This window comes from Halichoeres trimaculatus, unplaced genomic scaffold, assembly GCF_033239565.1.
Source record: "Halichoeres trimaculatus isolate MK-OKI-2021-1 unplaced genomic scaffold, fHalTri1.1 fHalTri1_scaffold_1, whole genome shotgun sequence".
Classification (NCBI taxonomy): domain Eukaryota; kingdom Metazoa; phylum Chordata; class Actinopteri; order Labriformes; family Labridae; genus Halichoeres; species Halichoeres trimaculatus.
The window spans coordinates 28,499,982-28,526,863 of NW_027437179.1; the positions used below are offsets into that span (position 1 = coordinate 28,499,982).

A 26,882-nucleotide genomic window follows, 5' to 3' on the forward strand; every position below is an offset into this window, starting at 1 on the left:
GAGTAACAAGGAGTCGTTCGAGTAGCAGGTGGCAGCTAAATCACAGTCCTGATAGGAGAAAGAAAAAATCTACAGGTGATAAGTATTGACCGGCTGTTGAACAGAACAAAGGAGCTGTTTGTAGGTACAAGAGGATGTCTTTCAAGGTAAACATTTTCTACAACAAAAGGAGAACCTCAACCATTGCTCACACTTCCTCCATCTATCACCTGATCTTTCCTCTCCCCAGACAGAAGAGTGATTTACAGAGAGCCACTGTGGCAGAAATCAGCCTGATGGAGTTTCCTCCTGCTGATTTATGATATATGTTTCGTTATTTATTGGCTAATCATGGCGGCTTGGCTGACGGCAGGTTAACATACACCTCCCAACAGCTGGGTAAGCCTCACACAGAGTGATGATGGTAGGGGTGAGCGCTGTCTGGCGCTTTCTGTGAATGGCAGGGAGTGTGGGAGATCTTTGATTTCATGGTTAAAAGGGAAATTACTTACGGATTAGTTAAACAGCAGTAGATGAACAAATTGATAGCTGTCAGTTGTCTTAGTTAAGAATCAATTTTCCAGTTAATTAGTCGTTAGGTGCTTTTACCAAAATATCAAAGTAATTATTGAAGAAGCCAAAACTGTGGAGTCCCAGCCAGTTCTCATTCAAAGCTTTCAAACACCAAGGCTGTGTACCTAAACAAGATGCAACAGACTTTAAACCTAATATAGAGTTTTTAACACTTTTCAGCCCCTGACCCCAAAGTAACAGTGCCGGAAACTTGTGACCCTTATTGTCCCTTAAGGTGGTTTAACATTTCTCACAGCTGCAGGCAGAGCAGGTAAAAAAAACACCAACTTCAGTGAAACACACAAAAAGTTCAACCGTGAAACAAACCTAATCTAAAAACACTAAAAGCAGAGTTCAGGTTACCTTCATGTTTAAACCATTTTACTGATAGGTCATACAATATCTAATAAGCAGACATACAGATGAATGTGTTTCTGTGAGTTTAACACTGGTTTGCAAAGTTACTTAATTTAACTGGAGTGCAGAGATAGGTCTATAGCTGAATTTCCATTACAACTGAACTGCGCAAAAGGTAAACATTGCAATAAAAATGGAAACACCACATTTTAAAAAAACCTCTTAAATTTTGATAAAAAGGTTTTACGCTCGTGAGGTGATTCTCAGAAGTTTTGATATTGAAGTTTCTCGCAAAAGTGCAACACCTTTTTCACAAAAACATGTCATGTTGTCATAACTACGCACTTCCCTCACTGCCTCGTACGTGTCCACTACCACACATACGGACTCTGGCGTTCATATTTCAACAGCTCTGTTGTAAGTTGTCTGTGTTCAGTGCAGATGTCTGTGTTTTTGGCCGTCAGTAAGTGAAGGCTTTAGGACAGCTGTGAGTGGGTCAGAGTCAGAGTGCAGTAGGAGGGAGGAGCAGAGGTCTATGTGTGTGTTGCGTTTTGTTTGTGCCTGTTTTGAGTTGGCGTGATCACAGCCAACAGTTTGACCAGTGAATAAAAACACTAATGTCCATGAATCAGCATCATCATGAGTACAGCGTCTAGACAGATACCACGTTTTACTTTACTCAAGTTGTGTGCAATTCTAGTCGTAATGGAAACATTGTGAAGAAGTGTGTGAAACACAGCTCCAAGTGGACAAAATATTCTCAGAATTGAGAAAAAAGGCAGAATTTTTTTTTTTTTTAGAATTTTGAGCTAAAATAAAATTTTGATTTTGCCTTTGTCTTAAAATCCTGACTTAAATTTTGGGGATTTTGATCTTAAAAGTCTTTCTTTAAAGTGTCAGTGTTATTTTAATTTGTTTTACTTGCCTTGCCACAGTATAAACTAATGAAAAAATAATTAATAAAAAAAAAGTGGCCCATATCCCTTTCCTTATAATAAAAGATGTCATTTTTAACAGTTGTTTGAGGAAAAACTCAGTGGAACAAAAGCGCTTTTCACACATGCACTGCAATCCTCAAAATGTCCAAATGTGTTGACCTTGACTTTAAACAGACTTCTTGCAGTCTTATACAATGAAACTCAAAATTCTGAGGCCAGTCAGTCCTGAGCTGATAAGTGTGAACAAAGCAGGTAGTAGCCTGGAACGTCTGCAAATTAACACTCACAGGTGGGGGAAGTGATGATGTCATTCATGCTCCACTGCTGAATGAGCTTTTTTTCATACAGGTCTTTAAAAGTGTCTCAGTTAGGGTAGCCTCATCATCCCTTTTAACTTATGAGTTGATCTGTTGTAGTATTGGTGTCCCGGTGTGTGAGCACGTTATAGACAGCATGCACGTGAGAGGCAGCCATACAGTACACACACACACACACACACACACACACACACACACACACACACACACACACACACACACACACACACACACACACACACACACACACACACACACACACACACAGAGCAGTGTTCCTCTCTCAAAGTCTTCCCTGTTATGTTTGTTTGCTCATGTTTTTTTGACAGAGCAGTGGAATGACTTTGTCAAGTTGAAAGTTAAGACTAGACTTAACTTAAGTAATTCTGGGTCCTTCTGCATAGTCAACCCGATTACTTGACTTTTCCAGGCCAGTGAATCAGACCCACAGAATCTCCTGCTGTGTGGGACAATGTCAAGACCTTTCTGTATATTATTGGCATTTTATCCCTGAAAGGGGCTAAAGGAAGTTTGAAATATAAACTTTGTTATCATTAGATGTTCTCCATGAAAAAAGATACAACCACCTGCATGTGAGAAACAAACACTAACTCTGCCCAGTCCAGCTGCATGAGCAACAAATGACTAGTTTATTCATCTGAATTTGATGCTAAAGAGCCTTAAAGAAGCATTAATGTTGGAAATACTGAGCGAGGAGAAGCCGTGTACGGCCTGCAGTAACAGATGCCTTACAGGTTGTACTCTGCAGTCCTCAGCAAAAACGTCCCACATTCCAGCTGAGGCCAAACATGAATTTTCTGCACCAAAGAGGACCACTCCCAGGTAAACTGCAGCACTGCAGCCAAATAACTCAGAGACAGAGTAAGAAAGAGAAAGCAGTGCAATTCTGGGGACAGATTAATCCATATCTGACGGTAGAGCTGTTTCAGTACAGTGTTTTGATAAGAAGCTTGCCCCCTTGTCGTATGTGTGTGTCATAAGACCACAACTGCAGGGTCTATTGATTGAGAGACTCATCTCACCATCATGTCTTCGTACTCTGGGGGACAGTTCCAATGAATAGTGGAGACAATAATCACTCCATCACCACTTTATCACTGTCTACATGCTGCTGCTTTGTATGCATGCCAGAACAAGGCATGAGTTTTCACATTTATTCACATCCAAGTGACATCCCCAGTCCGCGACTTTTCAAAAACGCAGGCAGGGGAAGTTAAGTGGAACATTTTTTTTTCACAAAGGGGAGTCAAAATATCTCAAAAACGATTACACAACAAAGTGGAATTCTTCCTCCTTTGTTAGAGACACAATAACAGCCATGTCACACCTTGAGAATTTAAAATAGTTCCTAAAACCCACAAGTTGCTCAGTGCTGGGAATGACTTTGTTTGCTCGAGCTACTACTACAAGATATGAAACTTGTAGAAACACTGTGAAAAATGGGCAACAAGGGAAGCGGGGAGAAAGATAAATAAGGCAGAGAAATAGAAGGGCACGGAGACAGTGTGAGGGAGACAAGGTTGGAGCCAAAAACATGTGAAGTTGCGAAGTCGTTTATTATATTTTCAACATTTATCTCTGCGAGAGAGAGCCGAGTTATCACAAGGACTAAATTGAAAGACATTCAAGCGTGCAGCAGAAAGTCAGTAAAAGAACCAGTGATGAGCAGACTGGCGTGCACACACTCTCAGTTTTAGGGCTTAGCGTATTGCTTTGCATGGAGAGCCTCCATGCACTTACAGTATACGCACTACACACACATATATATATATATATATATATATATATATATATATATATATATATATATATATATATATATACATACACACACACATCTGCACCCACACACAGATAGCTAGCATTAAAATGCAAAAGCAATTAAAGTTGAGCCACAACAGTGCTGAAGAAGTGCCAACGTGACAGTAGGTTGGAGTAGACTTTGATTACTTTAATTAGAGCAATATGGCTGACTCATCTGTGAATATAATTGAAGCAAAAGGAGGATCACTTCCCAGACTAGAAACCTGCTTCATACTGTGCCTACAGTTACAGGGTACGACTACTTTACATATACTTTAGTGCAAAGGGCAAAGCACTTATGCAAATGTGTTTAGAGAGACAAACTGTGCTGATGAGATACTTTTGTATTGTGCTTTTTATTTAATGGCTCCAGCTTGTTCTAATTGTAAATGTATGTGATTTAAAAGTGTTTAATAAGCTGGCTCCTGCAGGAGCTGGGAGCTGCATTAATCTGCATGCTAAATGAGTTTGTCTAAATCCAAAAACTTGTCTGGCTCAGGGAGTTGAGCTCTTGTAAGGGATTATAACAGGGCATTAATACTAAGATCCATGCAAAGCAAAACAATGTAATGCTCCCTCCTCTTTCTAAACATTCTGCATGTGGGTAAACTAATTAGCATGATATCGTTTTACAAACACGCTGAACAGATGAAATATGCTCCAGAGTATGAGCCTGAGCAGTTTGCTTGCAGACTTGTCCCCGTGTGTTTACTGTCACTGGCGCCTACAGCGTTTCTTGTTGTAATTTCTTTTGTGCATTCAACACAACATTATTAGAGTGCTTTTTATGTGCACTTACATTCTGGTGAACACATCCTGCTGTTATTGTGTGTTATTCTGTCAAAGAAAGAAGAGGAAAATGGAGAAAAACACACCCTTGTATGGAGCAAAGACAAAATAAAGCAGGAAGATTGAGGAGAAAATAGGTATTTGTTGATCACCGTAGCTTAAAGCTACAATCAAAGGCAGTTTGTTTACCCAGGATAACAATCACATCAGGCTGCAATTCTTCGAGGTTTAAAAAACACCTCTCATTATGCAAGGCTTTTGAAGGCTTCATGGTCACCCTGCTACTCCCTGATGAGACAACACAAGTCCAAACATAAACCCCTGATGAGGCAGAGAGGCTGGAGAGTACACTGAAGAGCTTTGATACTTTAATGCATTTTTTTACATCCTCTGTCTGCAAATGCATAAGGAACATAAATTAGTCTATCCTTGCTAGTTGCTAGGCGCCGCCCTGTTGGCTATAGCTGCCTCTTTTTCGTAATCTTTGTATTTGGAGTGGATCATTACTTTGTATGGTTCATTTGTTGGGTCATGGACACAAAACTTTTTGTGGCTTCAGTGATATTTCTACTACTTTTTATCCTGTGTTTGTCTGGAGAACCTACATGTAACCATGGCCACATTAATTACATGTGAACTCAGCTGTTAGCAGCCTGTAGCATGTCAATGCTAACTGTTGCAAGGCCTGATGATTTCCCACAAGGTGAGGAGAAGGAGGTGAGGACGACATGGTGGTTCTCAGGTGTGTGCTAAGAAGTGACGACATGGACCTGTCCTTCCATCCATCGTTATTGGGAACGTAAGATCTATCTCCAATAAGATGGACTAGCTAGCCTAGCTAATCCAGCAACAGAGGGAATACCAGAGGGCAGAGTAGCATCATGCTATTTACAGACATTGCTAACGGAGCTAACATCAGACACCAACACCATGTTGGAAGAGCTTCACTTGCTGTGAGCAGACAGGATCCAGGAGACAGAGATGGAGCATGACTGAAGAAGCTCAGTCCTGGACCCTGTTGAGATGGAGGCTGGCTGGATTGGAGAATGATGAACAAGGTGTCATCATCTATTTTCTTATGGACCTTTTTGCAATTTCTTACTTTTGTTTTCTTGATTGCTGCTGTGACTTCAATTTTGTTGTACTTGTTACAATGAAAATAAAGTTCTATTCTATTCTATTTTCTATTCTATTCTATTTTAAAATAAATGAACTTTACTTCTAATTATGAAGCATGCATCAAAGTTAATCATATTTAACATCGAAAGACTCCTCTGTTGTTCTTTACTCCTGTAAAAATCTATATTTTCTGCCACGTTTGACACATCATACCACCCATAGACCCTGACTCCTACATGTTCTGAACCAATCTGATTAGTTCTCATATCACATACAATCATCATGTACTATTGCTGCAGGAAAACTTGTGATGGAACAGAATTTTGTCTAAGAACATGTACACCTTGTAGACAAAGGTCCCCGTTTGTTTCTGGATCGCTTCCTTCTAAAAACAGTCACAGGTTGTTTGCTGTCATAATGTGTTGCAAAATCACACTCAGTACTTGGAATGATTTGAGAGATATCCACTGTTCCTTTAGAGAGCTCAGTCAATCATAAATGACCCCAAGCACAGGCTGTTTAAAAAGCACAAATTTCTTTTGTTTGGTCACAGATACTTCCCACATGCAGAGCAAATAGGCTGAAAAACTCTGTCCCCACTGCCACTTGCTTCCCAAACAGCTCAATATGTTATTTATTTGTGATACTTATCTTACTGTTACAGCCTTTTACACCAGTCGAGCATATTGTTATGCCTTTATGGCCTGTGTGATGGTTGTGTAGCACTGCTGGCTGTAGAACAAATTGCCCCACAGGATAATAATCCTGATCCTTGATCCTTGGGATGAAATATCAATCTCAATGTTGCACTGGAAGAAAAGTAAAGGGATCATCTTTAAACTCTCTTACATTCATCCTCTGTCTCTGAGGATCAGAAATGTCTGCACACAATATCACAGCATCCCTTCACAATTGAGTTATTTGGGTCTGAACTGGAGAAGACTGAACATCTTTGCTTAAAACATGTTGAAACAGTTTGTGTAGCTCACACATTTTAAGGCTACGTATGATATTTTGACAAGTTAATCAGTAAGTGGATTGGCAGAAAACAAGAACACCGAACATCATATTTCAATTTCCTGATGCCATTACTTCAACAACAACATCCATCCTTTCACGAACATCAGAAAACACTTAAAGCTCCTGTGGCGACCCCTGTGGATTTAGCAATGTGTAATAACTGTTTTTTTACAAATATTGTCATGTTGCCTTCTTAAGATTTAGACTTATAACTCATTAATAGTTTTTTACATTTTTATAACCATTAAAGAACTGCAGACAGGAGCTTTAATATCTCTAAGCCAGAGGTTCCCAAACATTACAATGCCAAGTCCCCCCAAACAGTATTTGCTTCTGGCCAGGGACCCCCTTATAAAACCAATGGACAATGTTTCAAAATATGTAAAGAAATGTCAATTTTAAGAATCGGAAATTATCAACAAACAAAAGCCAGACTCGCACAAGTACGTTGTTGCAAAAGAGACAAGGCATTTCAGAGCTCTGTTGGCCACGCTAGGATACTACTTTCTTGCATGTAGCCAGTAGTTAGGCCTCAAAGTTCTGTTAAGGTTTTTAGATAGCTTAATAACAGGTGCAAACCGACAGGTTGACATAGATCATGACATCACCATGCCGAAGTTGCAGCTGTCACACAAGGTGCGGTTAGGTACAATCAGAAACTTGAGAATCTGATGATTATGTTACTTTAAGTTTTGTACGTTCAGGAAAAATGGTTATACAAATAAAATAAAATAATAGAATTTGTAAAATGATAATAGTTATTAAGTCCTACTTTTCCCTTCCCTCCAATTTTCTGAGGCCACCTGGGGGGCCATGGCCCCCACTTTAAAAAACACTGCTCTAGGCTTCACACATATTAAGGAATCACAGCACAGATTCCTTTTTCTTGAACAAAATATTGCATAAATTCACTGTTATAACTCTATATAGCTTCCTCTGATTGATGATCCTCCTTGTTTTTATAATTGCTACATTTTTGGTCATTTCCCTTTGTTAGCATTGACAGGTACAGTCAGCATTGTGACGTAGTTGGGAGCAGGGCTTACAAGATATCAGGGGGCAGGGTGTTCAAGTGAATAAAAAGATCTTTCCCACAGCCTTCAATACGCAAAGGCACAGATTTTAAACTCTAATGCTTGTACTACAGGGGACTGCACATTTGATCCCACTCGATAACCCTAAATAATTTTTGTCACTGTGTTTTACTCTCCAGGCTGGCTATAAATATGATGAATTACATTTAAATACCTCCATAATTGTATCATCATTGACGATGTGCTACATCGTGCAGGGGTTCACACACAGAGAATCATCATTAAACTTTGTGTTTATTTCATCTGCATCCTAATTACTGAATCCAAGATTCAGTGCACTGGGAAGCAGAACAGCATAACAGCACATGTTTGGGTTTTGCAACACAGGCTTGCACTCTCGTCAGATGGCGTTCAGCCACAGTGTTCTTCTTCTCAGCTCTGCGCTTCAGTTGGGTAAATAAAACTTTCACAGGTCTAAGTTTATTTATTGCAGCTCTTTGGCATTGTGGTCAGTGCTGTGTTTTCCCCCACTGTGTGAAAATAGATGTGGCATCTTGTGGGATGTTGACTTTATCTATTGGTGTCTTTGAAAGCTATCGGAAGGCACTAAATTATTTCTCTACTCTAAATAAAGTCCCACTAAATGAATGAAAATCGTCAGGTGTAGTTTTTTATCCTATATATGTACAAAGTCAAATGCTAAGTTTTAGAAATGATCATTGGTTTCTCTCATGCACTGACATCTCCAGGAGTTAAATGTTTTTTCACAGACTGGTTCAAAAGTAAAAGAAACCAACCATCTGGAAAACCAGAAAACTGTCAAAGGCATGGAAGACATTCAGAGCAGTAGCTATCCCATCATTTCACCGACGTTTTCAAAACTATTTTGTTGCAAATCAAACACAACTTAGCACGCTGTCTTGCATGGTGAAAAGGCACAGTTTTCTGTTTTCATATGAAAGAAATTGAAACTCACTGTGTCTCATTTTTCAGGAGAGATATTTGGGATGGTTAAAAAAATCTGTTGCAATAAAAATGTTAATGTCCAGGCTAAAAAACAAATGACTGAGTAAAAGATGTGTGGTCAAACTGTCAACACTTTTTCAGAAGATCACATGAAAATTTAGGGAAACAAATGAAGTCTGGATACCGTTTATATGACACCCAGTGTTTGCTTCCTCAGAAGTCAGGAAACATTCCCATTAGATGGGGATCCTGATGTTGTCTGTAACATTTTTATCTGTCCATCCATGATAAAATGAGTTGAAATAAAATGTGACTGTGTGATTTTCCAAGCGTAACAGAAAAATAAAGCCTCACCTTGCCTCCAAAAATTACCTATTATAGCTCTTTTTAAAAGCACCTGCCTGCCACTTTATTTCAGGGTTGCAAGAGGACAAGTACCACATTAAAATATCTTCTGTGGAGTTCATTAAAATACCATCTGCTCCCCCCTCCAAAAAAATCACAAAGATTCATGACGGAGCAGAATTGCTCTCCAGGGAATTGTAAAAAAAAATTAGGTTTCAGTTATCTGGCAACAGCAGTATTAGAAGATGCATAATTATGCATGCTGATAGGCTTTCAGCTGAGATCCCTGGAAACACGTTTCTCACTTTAGCAGGCAGACTGGAGTAAGTGGAGCATCCAGTCAGAACAGAGCAGTGCTGCACCACCAACGAGCCGGCTCCACCGCCACACTCGCACAATCGTACATGAAACACCGCAGGAGAACTTAAGAGGATTCAGAGTAGGAGTTCTTTGAAGCAATCGTAATCATGCTCATGAATACCAAAGAGGATGGAACAGAACGGAGAGCACATTAAGAGCATGATTCATTACATAAGATGACAAACACAGAAATATACAACCAAGTGCCTCCATTCCTAATAACAATGTATGACAAAAAATAAATCTGTTTTTTAATATGAGCATTTGTGTTTGACATTTCTGATCTCATTTCCTGCATTTTTGCAGTAAATCTTTCCATTATTATAATTGGGGCTTTATAATGCATTAAGCATTCCCTCTGCACCCGTAGAGTGAAAAGACTCTCAGTAAAATGTGTATGAAAAAGGAAATAAGCCATACAGACCAAACCATTTCTGTACATGGATGTATGTAAACATATTTAGTTGTCCTTTTAACATGTTCAGTTTAAATGGATGTTTATGGGGATTTCTTAGCTTCTGCAGCCTGCTGCTTGAAAGTTATTTAGCTGTGTGGTGCTGTGGTTTTTATTTTTCAAATGGTCAGTTATTTAATCCTTCCTGTCTCGGGTCAAGTAAAAGATCAGCAACCAGAAGCAAAAATTCTGTGAACTCCTTGTCTTGACCATTATTATCAGTTTTGCTTGGATTTGTGAATGACAGCAACATGCGTTCATGGTCTGTATAAATGAACATTCATTTTCAAATCTGCACAAAAGCCATGCTGTGGTCAAAGAAGCTGGAGCTGAGGAACTTGGACACAGAAATGAAGAACGCTGCACATGATTGAGAAAAGGACATTTCTTAAAGTTGCAAAGCAATCTCAAGGAAAGATAAAACTTTTTAATGTTTTCATGATTTGAATTGGTATTTACAGCTGTTGAATTGTCTTATCGTTTCCCAGAACTGCAAAAAATATTAAACACATAATAGAACAACTCCCCCCGTTTCTACCTTCAAAGCTGCCTTTTCCTCCCGAACCGGCATCCCATTAATGCCACAAAAGGACTTAGGATGAAATCCTTTTCCAGCAAATTCATTCAACAAGAAATTTTCAGAAAAATACTTTAAGCTGTGAGTGAAGATAAGTGCAACAAAATTGGAAGACAGGAAACCATTCAAGGATCTAAAGGACATCCGAAAAGCCTTCAAGTAGACTTATTTGTTCGTAGAATAAAAGAAAATAGAGGGAGTACTTTGAGGAATAAAATCAAATCAAACCTGATCACAACTACCTCCGTTTTATCTCCAAGAGGGAGAACTGAGAAAACTGTAACTCTGCATCAACCACCTGGTGGCGTGCTCTCCACAGCGGAGCATTACACTTAATCACTTCATCAAGAAAGAAGAGAGCAGCCTAATGAGGCCAACAAAGCTAATCCATGAGCAGCAGGACTGAAGTCTTCTGGTCCACAGTCTGACACCCTTCCCATCCTGAGCCTGATTTACAGGCTGGGATTACAAGCAGATGGCATCTATGTTTGATTGCATTACTACAGATTAGTTGACCAGATTACAGGATTTTATGGCAGGGATTATCAACACAGGATGGTTATTGTGATTAGTATCAGACTAACCAGTCATGGGTCTTTCAGCGTGGAATAAAAACTGTTACCTAGAATCAAATGTTGAATATTGTGTTTGTGTAGACATGTATTTGTTCATTAAGTAAACCATTTTTCAAACAGGAAATAAAAACTTCATAAAGTATTCATTGTTTTTATATAGAGTTGAGTTAAAATTATACTTGTTTGATTTTAATGACTTAAAGCTCCTGCAATGAAGTTGAATGGTGCATTTTGGCGCCCCCTTTGGTGAAGTAAAATCTCATCCTGCTGCCTTTTTTTATTATTTAAATTTCAGGCTTTTTATGCCCTTTAATCAGAGACAATAGGTCAGTAGATGGAGAATAGGAAACAGGGCAAGAGTGGGGAGTGGCGGGAAAAGTGCCAGAAGCTGGACTCAGATCTGGGACACCCGCAGAAGAGCTGGCCTCATGGGGCACCCAACCTAGACCACTAGGCCCCATCCTCCTGCCTTCTAAAAATAGATCGCTTATTGTGATATTTTTCCCTGGCATATGTAAACACAGGCCATTTCCTAGATGTCCCATTCCCCACCTTCTTTAAAAACCCACACCTGGCAGAGGTAACAAGCGTTCAAAAATCACTCTAGGCGCTGCCCAAGTAGCTGCCTGTTGCAGCAGCTCTCTCGTCTTTGTCCGTTTCTTGTAATTTTTTTTCGTCATTTTTTCGTAATCTTTGTATTTGGAGTGGATCATCACTTTGTATGGTTCATTGTTGGTCACGGACACCAAACTTTTTGTAGCTTTGGCCATATTTTTTACTACTTTTCTCCTGTGTTTGTCTGGAGATTCTACATGTAACCATAGCTGCATTGTTTACATGCGAAATTAGCTGTTAGCAGCCTGTAGCATGTCAATGCTAACTAGTGTAAGGCTTGATAATTTTCCTCGAGCTGAGAAGGAGGAGGTGAGGACGACGTGCTGGTTCTCGGATATGAGCTAGGAGGTGACAATGTGGGTCTGTCCTTCCATCCATCGTTGTTGGGAACGTGGGATCTAGCTCCGGTGGGATGGACAAGCTAGCCGTGCTAAGCCAGCGGCATCCTGCTGTTCACGTACGTGGCTGACGGAGCTGACATCGGACGCCGGCGCCACATTGGAGGAGCTTCGCCTGCTGTGGGCAGACAGGATCCAGGAGACAGAGACTGGACAGACTGCTGGGGAGGCTCAGTCCTGGACCCTGTGGAGGTGGAGACTGGCTGGGCTGGAGAGTGGTGGACGAGTGGTGGACAGGATGTCGTCATCTAATTTCTTGTGGACCTTTTTGCACTTTCTATACTCTTTCTTACTTTTGTTTTCTTGAATGCTGCGGTGACTCCTGAATATCCCCTCGGGGATAAATAAAGTATTTTCTATTTCTATTTCTATTTCTAGAAAGATTAAATCTTGAAGCTCTTCTGTCTTTTCTGTCACAGAGGCATCAGAATTACTATCGGGCTATTTCACAACCATCAAAAAACTCCTCACAGAAGGTTCAATCTTACAGTGCTAAAAAAGTTATTTATTTCTATTCTAGGCTATGAGGCTAACATGCTAAATATGATTTGTGTAGACCTAAAAGTATTCACTTGTAATGGATTCAGTTTTAAAAACACAGTGCCTTTTTTGAAAACTGCTCTATATTATGGATTGTGTTGAAATTTTTAAATTCTTTCACAATTCAGATTTGAACATCTGATTTTGTTTTAAATTTTTACAAAGCAAAGACTGTAATCAGTTAAAGACAAAAACTTGAACACTTAAGTGGATGACAGCTGCAAAGTCTGCTTACTGCATGAAGCAGCATCATATCTGGAGGATAGATGAGGAAAATACTCAGAGTAGAGAAGAACCTAAGGCCCAACAGGGCTCCAAAAACAGACCAATTACTAGGGGCAAAGTCAGAGTGCAGTGGTCAAACTGAAAAAAATAAAATAAAAAATAAATAACTGAAGTGTTGTGTGTGTGTGTGTGTGTGTGTGTGTGTGTGTGTGTGTGTGTGTGTGTGTGTGTGTGTGTGTGTGTGTGTGTGTGTGTGTTGGTTCCCAAAAACAGAGAAGAAGTGGTGTGAGGCAGCTCTGGGCCAGATGCCCTCCTGGCCTGGCTTCTCAGAGCGATTGCTTCTGGCAGGGAATCAGATGGAAGGCAGAGTCATTTATATTTCCTGCACCACCCTACAAGCTGTGGAGGCAGGGAACATTTAAATCCCAGCTTAGGTCAACAGGAACCTCAATGGCTTTGATAACAAGTATCCCATCTTTGATTCCTCACTCTTCTCCTCTCTGCAAGATTCTGCCTTTGATGGAGGGCTGCGCACGAGGGCTTTAAAGTAAACACAGCATGGAGGAAGACAGAGGGCGACTGTTCTGGAGGCTGGGCTGACAGGTGGAAAAAGTGGAGATGAGTGGCACAAAAGGCAAAGAAAGTGTTGTTCCATGTCATATCGATGTCCCTGATCATGTCTGCTGTGGACACAGATGATGATGATGCGTCTTATGAATTATTCATCTTCTAGTTCTGTGGAGGTGCCACAATTATCATCTGTCCACAAGTTTTTTTTTCTTTCAAATGAGCAAGAGCTATGGACTGAAAACAAAGATAGTAATGTCCAAAAAATTGTAAGAAAAAAATTCATTCCAGTGATTTGTTACACTTTGACCCATTTCCCGTCAGTAAACAAAGAGGAAGTTGGCTTCACATTTGTGAATGTGTAGTATCGTTAAACCTTTCCAGCAGTCTGTGGTCAATACATAAAAAGTTGCAGGTGGCCTCACATGTCTGCAGTTAAAATCTCTTCAGGAACTCTAAGCTTTTTGTGTTTTCCAGACATAGTCACCAAAGAACTTTAAGCTGCCTCTGAGCCAGGTATCAGACTCCAGCAAGACCAAGACAATGCCAGACTTTTATCCACATCATCCAGTCACAAAAACTCAGAAACCAAGAAGCTGCAGAAAGTATAAGTCTGCCTGTCACTCAAAAGGAGATTGACAGGGAGAGCAGCTTTTTCATATCACCTAACCTCCCCCTGAAATTGAGGTGAACACCTTTGATCTGCAGAGACATGTGTGTAGTGATCCAGATCAGCTTTGTGACAGTGCTCATGGTTGTCATAGAAACATGGGCGCCAGGAACAAGCCAGACTTAAACATCCTGAACCACGTCAACAGATGGTTTCCTCAGCCCGGAGGATGATGAAGTCTCACAATCTGGCATGCATCATTTCATCAGACGGAGGCCATATTGTCATCTTAAAAATATCCACAGTGAAAGTTTGATTTGCTGACGAAGACAAGAATGCTTTCACTTTGAAAAAGTCGCATTTATTTGACTGGTTAAGAGATTTATGTTTGCGCCTGTCTCGTGGCGTTCAGAAAACAATCTCATCCATCAAACCACAATATGAAATACAAATCTGTGCCGTGGTTTTCAGGTTTGACTGAGCTAAAGATGTGAAGGACGGGTTTTAAACTCTGCAGTCAGCTCCTGTCTGGTCATTTTTATGTGCACTAATTAATCTTCTCTGCTCCCCTGGTGTTTTTGAGTGGGCAGAAATGTGGAAACTGGTGAGAGATGACTACCATTGTTAGAAAAAAAAGAAGCAACCCTAGCTCTTTGAAGTTCGTCCCACTTCGGCTCATACTGCAACACAAAGGATGTAACACTGATGGAGATGCAAAGGACGAAGGATGAACTAATTTCCATTCAATGGATTTAAAAAAATATATATCAAAATGAGGCTTGAGATGAAAGATGTGGTTCTCTTAAACCTATTGGAGTGATAAAGGTTCCTATAGACTTAAAGATAGTTCTACAGCAAAGCCAGCTGTATCAGAGAGCTCATCATGATAACCCGCCTCTCCAGCAGGCAGACTCTCAAAATGGTCCTGTGGAAATTACAAGAATCACGGACTGATTTAGAATAAGGCTACATTTCATTTCTTCCAACGTGCTCCTTTGAGTTTTTCACCTTGACTACATCTTATTCTGTCATTTCTACTTTTCAAGTATACTTTCAAGTTAATTTTGTTCAGCTCTGATCTGATCCATTTCTCAGTAATGACTGCAGGATAATCCAAACCTCAATGGATCATTAATCCAGTCTCCCATCTATTTTACACATGGGCTCAGACTCATATTCCTCCTTTAATTCTATTGTACTCAATAATGAATTAAGGTAGAACTGCCAGTTTTATAATTTCAACTACAAAACTGAAAGCTTTCTTTTATGCTATAATCAGCCATGATCTCTCTCTGGATGCTTTTCACTTGGTTTTCTTCTCTTGAGCCGCTCTGCCCTCGTCTGAACCCACAAGCTCCATGTTAAGAAAATGTCTATTTGAAAGAGCAAAGCTTTGAGAAAGTAAACAAGGACTGAATGTCAGTCAAAAGCCCACTGCTGTGAGTACAACATAATCAGCATGAATGCAGTTTATGATTAAATGTTTAGCTCAGTTGGTAAAGCAATGGCCTTTATACAACGGCTGGATCCTCCACATGCTGGTTAAACTCTGATCTGTGACCACTTTGTACATGTTGTCTCTTACATTTACAGTCTCTCTTCAACTGTTCAATTCAATTCAGCAGTGTTGTTGTAATGAAGTCCATAACTTGCACTCAAGTACAACTCGAGCCCAGACTTCTAGGACTGATGTCTTGACTTGGACTTGAGCTCTTATGACTCAGACTTGAACTCTGACGCAAACATTGCCTGCATTAGCACTCAGGGGATAGAGAGGGGGACTCAAACTCATCTTTTGCTGAAGAAAGTTTTATGTTTTTACAAGTTTTTGTAGTAAAAGGCCAAAATATTGTCATTATTCAGTTATAAGTAAGAGCTGACGCGAGGGCTCACCTGTATGAGTGTTCACCGTATCTTGTTCAGCATGAGCTGCTGCTAGGATGCAGCTAAGAAGTGCAGCAAATGGTGCATTTTGTTTTCAAACATCAGTAGTTAATATGCTGGGAAAGAGTAACATCTATCAAGGATGTAACCAGAAAAGTTAATAGGAGGCTAACATTAACCTGCTTGGATTACCAGTTATGTTACTGTTAGCAAAATAAACTTAAAGATGTTATGAGAAGGATATGTCTTAATTGCACTCCCTGGCCACCTTGCTGCCTGGAGTCTTCGCACACTGTCATAAATTACTTTTAGTGAGGAGTGTATTTCTTTTGGAACTAAATGGAGACAACTTTTTACTGGACACAACGCCTGGAGGTAAGGGACTTATCAGTACAGTTACACAGTACTAGGGTTTCAAACGTGACCTCAAGCCGGAAATATGTTACCAACATCGGCAGCCCGGTGCTCAGACGTAGTTGTAGGCCAACGTGACAACAAGTTAACACTGTCAGTTTTGTAGTCGTTTACATTTAGACGTGCCATAAATCAATCCAGTCCTTGTCGACCCGAAGTGGAAACTAAGAAGTAGCAATCTAAAATAACCTATAACCAGCAATATTGGCGCTGATAATCTCATTTAAAAGTGTGGATTATGATCAGGCATATATCTAGAAGGAAGCCTTTTCAAGATCACTTTCAAACTCCCCACAGCCCCTTTAACATGAGTAGAACTGATTATTTAACCATAATAGAAAAGTTTATTTCAACAGTTTGATGAAATGGCAAACCCCGGTGTTAAAAAAGAGCCTATTCAGGAGTATTACAAAAAGTCAAGTCAAGTCCAAGTTGAAGTTTATTTATAGAGCACGTTTAAAAACAACCTCAGTTGACCAGAGTGATTTACAGGGGTACAAAACAATCTCTAATACGCTTTATATTAAGGCGCCAAATATTAAATATGCATAAAAACAGAAATAAAATGAGGATAAAAACAATAAAAGTAGAGTAAAAGATAGGAAAGGGAATAAAATGTAAGGGATAAAAGATACAAAGATAAAAAAGATAAAAAGAGATAAAAAACCAAGATTACTCATTTAGTTGGGATTGAATGCTAAAGAATAGAGATGGGTTTTCAGAAGTGTTTTAAAGTGCTCAGTTGACTGTGCAGCTCTAACCTGGATAGGTAGGCTGTTCCACAGCCACAAAGTATGCAGTTGAAATATGCAGAGTGTCCAGTGGAGTCGGGCCTCCGAAACCCAATAAACCATGTTGGAGACCACATCAAAATGCTCCTCTTGACAGACATAATAAATCTATTTTCAAAAATGGTGCTGGATAAGTGATTACTTTGTTTATTGCATACACTGTAGGGAGAGAGATTACATTTTTTGTTCCACATCTGTTGAGGCAATGTACAATGGTTTACACCTGGCCCACGGTGTACCTACCACTCACTCTCCCCTGCAGCTGTTGAAATCTCTAACTCAGATAAAGTGTCTCCGTATGGGCTGAGGTTTCCAGATTCTGTTCTGTTTGTACAGATCAGCCTGTACAGATTAATATTTGTTCTGAGCTGATCCATCTCAGAGGTTAAAAAGAGAAATCTGCCTCTGAGGAAAAACAGTTATTTGTTGTATTTTTTAAGAGCTATGGTGACTGGTGTCTCCTCTGTCAGGCTGTCATCAGGTCACTATTGCAGCCCTGCTGCTTCCGCGACAAAAGTAGCTAATGCAGTGCAACGTTCCACTACATCAATTCACAGCTTCCACACCCACTGAAATGCTTTTGATTAGTCACCCCAGCACGGCAACGGGGACATAAATAATTCATCTGTGCAAGTGACAAATGAGGCAATCAATTCTGGGACAGCATTCAAAGAGAAAGTATTCAAATCCCCTCTAAATTAATTTTGCGCCTTTTACTGGCTGTGGAGTTGAAATTTTTATGCTGAATTAATCAGATGATGTTTATTCCCTGGCTTCCTCAAATTCAAACATTTTGTGGTCAGAAGATTTTTTTAAGGATGTAAATAATAAACACATCAAGATTTTTCATTTGACTGTTAGCCTCTGAGAGCTCTTTATGCCTGATGAGCATAAAGTCTCACTACAACACAGGCAGCTTGAAATACTGAACATCAGAACACTGCTGTTGAGTCTGAGTCTCTTCGTCTAAACCGCACAGAGAATAGCAAGTATTTCAAGAACAGTGAACCAAATATTAAAACAGTGCTGTAAAAGGAGAGCTGGATGAATTTCATATTCTGTCTGAAAGTGGAAACTGCTCTCCATGAATGCAAAACCCTCTGCCTGCGAGAGCTCCTCTATGTGCAAAGAGATCACACTTGACTTTGACCTCAGAGACTCAGAGAACAAAGAATCTGATGCATAATCTGCCCACAATTATTTTGTCTGTGTATTGATGCCTGAATAATGATCAAGAGCCGGAACGCTCGCTCCTGCTGCTCAGATAAAGTGAATTAACAACAAAGATAAGGGTCAGAGTGTTGATTCTGAGTCTAGCATCAAATCAAGTTATTAAATCTCATTTATTTTAACCAAATAGAGCCTAATTTAGTTTCACATTCAAAATGTGCCAGCAACAAGGGTCATAAATCATAGGATCACCATGTCTCTTTTCGGGTTTGATGCATCATGTCTTTTAAATTTAAAACAATCTTTGCTCAATAAACCCAAACATTAAGTCATTGGTTTGCAATAATGGAAAAAAGGCCAACACTCCTTTTCCCTGCATTGTTTACAGTCCATTTGAGAAGTAACTAGGTAAAACAAACTGGTTTGTTGTGCTATCTGTCTGTACAGATAGTGCAAAGAAAAATCTGTCGGTGTGAAATTGGATTTTGTTATCGCAAGTGGCCTAGCATCTGTTTGTAGCCCAGCAAGTATGATCCACCAGTGTTTTGTTTTAAAGGGCTTTGGCTGCAGGGGTTCGTCCAGACTAGACTCAAGTGGACGTGTAGTGACTGTAGTGGCCCAACAGGGTCACCTACAAACTTAATTTCAGGAAAAAGTTGGGTGCTGCGTATAATCTTCACAAAAACAGCTATGACAGTTTGAAGATAATTTAAAACTGAGTATTAGTTTAAAAAAGATAACAAATCAAACGTTGGAGCTGACATTTATTGTTCAGTGAAAATGTATCCTCATTTTAGATCTGATGATGGCAACATGCTTCAAAACAGAATGGACAGGGCATGTCCCAATCATAGATTGTACAATATATGGAGTGTTGTGCAGTGACATCACCCATTTGTTTTTGATACAAAGTTATAAAGCCTATCATCAACAGTGGCCATAAAGATGTTTTTTGTGCATAACATATCTATACCATGTCCTGCATGATCTGCTTTTTGGAAATTGATGCTTCACAGCTACAACACATGGTAAAAATAAGATCCCTGTGTTTCTGAAGCAGAGGGCTCTAATTTGCCGGAGCACAAGAAAGCTGATCTTGTGTGAGTTGACACATTGACTTGAATGGAAACCTATCAGATCTGGTGCCATTAAGGAGCAAAGCGGGACCTGAGACACATCTGGTGTCTTTAAGCTACAAGATAAAGAGGCCAGCATTTAGTCTAAGATCTTGCTCTGTTTTTCCATATCAGAGAAGGTTGGGCTCAGTTGCTCCCCAAAGCTGCTTACAAATCTCCAAGAAATGATATTAAAAACTGACTGTCAAGACCAACATGAGATGGAAACTTACATTTTTGCCTTAGTTTTAGCAGGCAGAAGTGGAACCAATAGCAGTCCTTCCACAGATTGACACAAACACGGCAAAAATACACCAGATGCCTCTCAGGTCCAGATATGTTTCCATTCATGTCAATCCGCCAACATACTGGATCTGCTCTGACCTTGCTCTGGCTGCGGCAGGTCGCAGAATATACCCAACAATCCTATTCATGCTGGAGTTGTGACATGTAGGGATGTCAGCCCCGATCCAATCACGTGATCGGATTCGGGGCTAATCGCGTCATTTTTTAATGATCGGAGATTGATGGAGAGGGAATTGGAAAAAGCTTGGGGCCTTAGTTTTTGTTTTTAATTAAAATGTGTGTAATAGCACATCATCGGTCATTTTAGTATAGAACTTTATTTGTCATTGTAACAAGTACAACGAAACTGCAAACAAGAAATTGCAACCTTATTGTCACACACATACAAGGTAATCTTGCGGTGCACCACTGAGAAGCTTTTTTTTTTTTTGTTGATCCAGTGCTGCACTAAGTGGAAGAAAAAAAAAGCTATATCCATGTTGGATAGAATGATACCTTTGTTTAAATAAAATAAAAAAAAACTTAAAGGACAACTTGTAGGAGTTTTTTTCTTTTCTTGTTTTCTTTTCTTTTTACTTAATGCATTGCTGAAAGATCGGATTGGGAAATATTGGGATCAGCAGATACTCCAAATAAAAAAATCGGAATCAGATTGGGAGCAAAAAATCGTGATCGGGACATCCCTGGTGACATGCCAGTTCAACCCCACAGAGCAGATCCAGTGGGACAGGAAGTCATGTATGGAAACCATCTAAAATTGCCAGATGACTTTCAAAATAAACCAAACCACGTGAAAACAAGATCTTGTATTAGTTGACTAACACAACAAACAGACATAAATGGGAAGTGTGGGAACTCCTCGGTCCTGCAGCTCCAGCTGTCTGGTGTTCATCCAACAAGCAACTGAGCAGAATCAGAATCAGAATCAGAATACTTTATTGATCCTCAAGGGGAAATTTCATTTCAGCTACATCCCTTTCAAGACATATAAAAAAACAAACATGGGGAAACACAGAAATGGGATGAACCCAGGGCTGGACTGGAGACACATCTGGTGTATTCCCAACACCAGTGTGATCAAGGAATGTGTTATCACTGATGTTTTCCACCTTGTTTGCTATCCAAAGACTCTTTCTCATATTAGGAATGCATGATATATCGGTATCAATATCGGTATCGGCCGATATTAGTCATTTTTTTAGATATCCGTATCAGCCGATATGTAAAAGTGGGCTGATATTTACTCATTAGCTGCCAGCCATTTTCAGAGCTTCTCTAATGATCTTTCAAGACCCAAACAATATTGTTTCCTATCACTATGTAAAAACACCAAAAATACCTTAGAAGAGCGGACCCTCTTCTTTTGTGTCTCTCTTTCTGCTTTGAACCAAAAAACAGACAAAACATACTTTTTTTGATCACGTTCATCACAGGCGCTCCATCCTTTGATCTTCTCCATGATCTCCTTCATTTTTCGTCACGACTGCACCGCTCTTTCGCTATGGACTACCTAGACACATCATCTGTGTCAAGATTGTTTTTTGTATTTTTTTTTACCAGTATTGATATTGGTAAATATCAGTTATCGGTCATGACAGCAATATCAATATTGGATATCAGTTTGACCAAAATGTCCATATCGGTGCACCCCTATCTCACATACAATCAAAGCCCATCAAATGCTCAAGCCACAACAACTCAGACTAAGAGCAGAAAAACAGACTACAGATTCCATCAACATTTACAAATGTGTGTACAGAAATTACATCAAAGTTAGTGTTGAGTCAAAATCTAAACTGAAGCTTCATCCTGGCATAAACAATCGTGTTATGGAATACTAAACTCAAACATCCTGCATCCTTGTCCCATCCAATCATCTCTGCAATATCAAATCCTAATTGATTCCTGACTAACCTATGCCTTCACACCCCTCAAGGAACCAACAATTCAAAAACTTTGAACACCAGCAACAGAAAACTCAATCTACAGCAGCTTTCAGAACCAAACTCCACACAGGATCTCACTTTTTTGGACAGATAATCCCTTTAGAATAGTCCATAGCCTCAGAGTAAACAAACAGATCACCACAGCAACTGTCAGTCTCATGTCAGTATCCCCAGCTGCTTTGTTTGGTCCTCCTGACAGTTCAGAGCTGCGAGCCCCCAGCTGACACAGGCCTCCACCTGACACCCCTTCAAAGCTTAAAAAAAAAAAAACACTGCAGAACATGTGTGTATCGCCTGACAAAAACAAGGCCAACAGGCTGAGAAATCTGACATGTTGATTGGTGTCTGAGCGCTTCACTTAACACTGAACCACTGGCCAACTTTTTTTTTCACCAGTCCAACTTCTTGGGGAGATAATCATCGCTCCAACTGCTACAGAGGTTCCTGCTCATCCATCACCTCCCGATGTGATATGCCTTAAAAAAAACTGACTGCAGGCTACCAATCCTTCACTCCAGCTTGCATACAGCTAAGTTGAGGTGAAAGCAGCGGCCTTTTGCTGAATTACCTTCCCTTTAATCAATGACACCATGTCGGAGAAAATATCTCCAGGAGAATGGTAGAGAGACTCTGTATCCATCATGCAGGACTGCGATGGTGCTAATGGATGACCCTCATGCATCACTCTGTCAACATTCATCAGGCATTCATCAAAATGAAGAAGGATTGTAACTAAAAGGACGAATGGAAGTAACACATTGTAGATGAATTATTTCTGCTTCTGAAGCAGCTTTGGTGTGTTTTTAAAGAAAAACACGCAAAAAACAGGTTATTCACCAACAGGACATAAAGAGACTATATCTATGAGTTACTTTAAATAAACAGAAGCTAGGATCAGTGGGCAGAAACAAGCTGAATCCCAAGGATTAACTACCAGGTAATTTAAGCCAGTGAAACCATCACTTTTTCAAACCATCCTTGTGTTTGCCAACGTTTTCACAGACTTGGACAGGTTGAGCTGTGGGCAGAAGCCAATGTTTTATCTCGGTTCAGGCAATCAACAGATTGTGGATTCAAGCTTGGGCAGAAGTCAAAAAAGGCTCCCACATCTCTGCTCTCCACACTTAGTTAACAAGTTGTGAAATATATGGATGTACATTCAAAAGTTTGCAGGTATGACAGAGTTAGAGAGAAAATCAATCATCAGAAGCAGAGGTAAACACTTAAAAGAAGACAGGCAGGTTGAAAAGGGAGACTGGACTCCAACTTGCAGAGAAATAGAAGGTCAAAAGATCACTCTCAAGTCTTGAGGAAACCTTCATCATCACAAAGTTTTCATGGTTTTAGATCATTTGGCCTTGATTTACTCAAATTTTACCACCCATGCTTAATTATTTTTAAATCAGTAACATTAGGTAATTACATTTTGCGCTGGTTGTAAAGTCTTAAGTCTTAGATCATTAAATCATGAATCTTGTGAAGTTGCACTGAGGGGCCGTTTACACGACAGCAGTTTTAGGGTAAAACGCAAAAGTTTTGTTGCGTTTCAGCCTCGAGTTTACGCGGAAATGGCATTTCAGCCGACCTAAAAGGCAAACTTTTGAAAAGGGCCTCCAGAGTTTATTTTTAAAATGCTCCCAACACCGTTGCCGTGTAAACAGAAAGCCGGCGTTTTCAGTGGAAACGCTGACGTCACACTCTGCCTCGCGCGCTCGCATACAACAGGACAACAGTACCGTTGATACGATCGCCGTGAACTACCGTGTTGTGCTTGTGCTGCTCAATCTGCAGTATCTGCTGACTGTCTTTCAACAACATGTGCATCTTTTGCTCCATTTTTTAACTTAGTATTCCCCAATACACCAGATGACCGGCTCAACTCTACTTCAGTGTAGATCTCCCAAAAGCGGCTTCTGGACAAGACAGTTATAGCACCATATACAGGCCTGGCATGCTTACTATAGAGTTTTCAGTCCATCAGCGTTTCTGTGTTAAAGCAGATTTTTTTCCACTGCATTTTCACAGCGTTTTAGCGTTTTCAGATGAAACGTTGTCGTGTAAACGGGGCATCAATCTCCTACCCTCCTTCCCAGCTCTCTGTTCTACAAAGGCACCCCATAACCACATCAAAAACATGACACTGGGCTCTCTATTTAACTCTTAGACGAGCATCCCACAACTTTCTCTGGAAACACATTAAACACAGACGTTGGCTGCTGAACCACCCGTTGCAGATGATGCATTGACTGGACCTTGCAAATCTCAAACACAAAATAACTTTAGCAACATACTGGCCCTATCCGATACCAGTGTAATTAATTTGACGTTCTCTGTTCCTCATTATGAGGATGAGACTGAGAACTATGTTTTAGAAACTTTAGGCTTTTCTAAAAAGGAAAGGATGTAAACCTCAGCAGCGGATTAATAAGGAATTAAACTTTCACATATTGCCATCAGTTATTGATGAAACACACAGCTTCACCCAGTGGTGAGTGGTTGTGCTATAGCTCAAGCACAAGCACATCATATGCCCCAATTTCAGGGATATGTTAAAATGAAATACTAAAAACATGTGAAACAGCCGAATGTGGTATCCACAAGCAAGGATGAAGACATTAATTCATGTTTAAACATGCAGATCCTAACCCCCACCCCAGAAAAACAGTTCGTAATGACAGAATAATGCAGCTTTGCATGTCATGAAAGGTGTCTTGTTTAAAAGAATGATTTCCTAATTCAAGCAGACCTAACTTGTGTAAAACAAAAGGGAGTTTTTAACAAGTGATTTGTGATAAAGATCTTGAATGGAGGGCAAAATCATATACTTGACTTGTATTTATTTCAGTTTCCACAGTATTTCACTCTTTATCTGTGATTTATGAGTTCTGTAGCAGACGATCTCAAGACTATATTTTCAAGTTTCTTTTGGGTTGTTACTTTTTTCCTCCAGACTTGCTTAGTTTGTCTTCTGAAAAGGAGCACACAGTGCTCTGGTTCTGGCTCCTATGAATTTACAGTCTTGTAAGCTCATATGTGCTGGGAGTAGCTGAATTCATGACATGCCAAAATCCGAGCAACTGACTTCCTTCTGCTCAGTGTGCAAATGAAGCAGTCAGTCACTCATGATGTTCCAAACACTAAAGTATTGTTGTTAAACTTAGTGACTTGTATCTAAAATGCATTATTAATCATCAGTCATCAGTTATTATCAGTCCCTGTTGTCCCTCATACACTGAGGGACGTTTTATTCAGAAGAGAAAGTCTGTACCTGGGCATCCACGAGCAGGTGCCTCATCAGGTTCATGGACTTCCTCAACGTGTCCCTCTCCCCAGGGATGAAGGCCACATCCTCGTCAGTCAGGCTACAAGGTCTGGTAACCATGAACTGAGCGATCTGGTCATTTAGATTGTTGAGGGACTGGACCGCTGTAAAAAAGAAAAAAAAAAAAGAAAGAAAATCTTCAGAAAAAGAAAAGTCATTACAGCTGATGTGAGCTTTTCATTAGTGCCACTTTGGCCGCACAGCTCTAAACTTTGTTTCCTCTCTCCACAGGGATTTTCCGGATCAGACTTGTGTGATATTTTCATCTACGGCCTCAGTGGAGCAGTTTCTATTATTCTCCTCCAGATTAATCCCCTTTATGGACAAGTGGGGCATCATTAGGCTAAATACATTACCAAGACACAGAAAAACAAATTCATACCCAATTTCTAACAATTTAATCCATTTACTTAATGGTAATGGCTTCACAGTAAGATTGATTTTTTAAGTCAAGCCCTGTGTCAACATAAAATTATGATCATTGATGTCTGAGCAACATATGTAGTTGATTAGGGCTGCCACGATTAGTCGACGTAATCGACTACGTCGACGATAAAAATTCATCGACGCAAATTTTAATAGTCGACGCGTCGTATTATTGTTTTCATCGTCGTTGTCACTTAGTGAAACCAAATACCAGGGGGTAATACTCATTTGTAACGTCAGCTCACAGCATGAGGTGCTGTGTTATTGGATACTTTTATGGGAAAAGATCACTAAGTTCATACGTGAGGAATATTGATGAGGAAAAATCTCCACTCCCAGAGAGCGCTGTGCGCTGACGGAGGCTCTGCATCTCCGGCTTGGACAGCCTGACAGCTCCCGGAGTTTAGCGTCTGATAACGTGATTTAGAGAGTCTCCTTCACTCTCTGTTACAGACAGATTTTCAGGATCTGAGTCACAAACTAGTGTCAAAACTCCCCTAACTTTTGAAAAGAGAGGACATTTATCCGATGGATCTCTCACTCGCAAGCTCACACTGCACCGGTAACACTCAGCGGGGAGGAGGAGGGGCGGAGTGCGCATGAGCGAAATAGCGCATGTAGAGAAACGAAACTAAACGCGTTGTCATGGAGAGCTGGGAGAGAGTCACCCCTAAATTCCACCGCAAGCGCAGCGGAGCGCCGTGGTCTTGCTCCGATTGTCAAACCTCACTGGAAGCAGCGCGCTGCGCAGCGCTGCTCCGCTCAATCTGGAGGGGGAGGGCTGGTCCTCGGAGAGTCACAGGCTCTCGTATGAATAGCGATATCACACGATCACCATCCACTCCCATAACTTTTGATATGTCAGTCCACACCTTGTCCTTTCTGCCTGTATCCTTATGAAAGGATATTTGGGATCATACAGAATTTTGAACTTATCCACTTCCAAGATCAGCTTCTCTTCATCCATGCCTTTGTTTTGCGTCTAGGACCCTCCGATCGACTGTTTACCTAATGCACGTGCCTTCAGATGTGGCATATGCTATAACATATAGGGGAAAGTTACGTTTGAGAGTCCGTGCATTGTGTTTTATTTGGAATCTTTCGGGTATTTTACGCAGTGACTTCCTGTCTAGTGCTTTCTTATCGACAGTGAATTTACGAGGTTTGGAAGCGGCCGCGCAGAAAATAGACATGAAGCCTATTCCTCGCGCCAGGGCGCGGGCAGTGGAATTTGCCTGATAGATTACAATGGAAGCGAAACTGCTCCGCAGTACATTTCAAGTGCGCTGCGCTGCGCGGCGCTTGCGGTGGAATTTAGAGGTCAGA

General features: G+C 40.3%; 1 protein-coding gene across 3 annotated transcripts in view; it reads right to left on the bottom strand.

Annotated features, from left to right (window-relative positions):
- Nucleotides 1–26,882, bottom strand: part of kaznb (kazrin, periplakin interacting protein b) — a 153,018-nt gene that overhangs the window by 88,846 nt on the left and 37,290 nt on the right. For all 3 annotated transcript variants that reach the window (XM_074675161.1, XM_074675183.1, XM_074675191.1), the window contains one exon: nucleotides 25,077–25,234. In XM_074675161.1, the coding sequence (XP_074531262.1) occupies nucleotides 25,077–25,234 (158 nt within the window). The remainder of the gene's footprint in view (nucleotides 1–25,076; nucleotides 25,235–26,882) is intronic.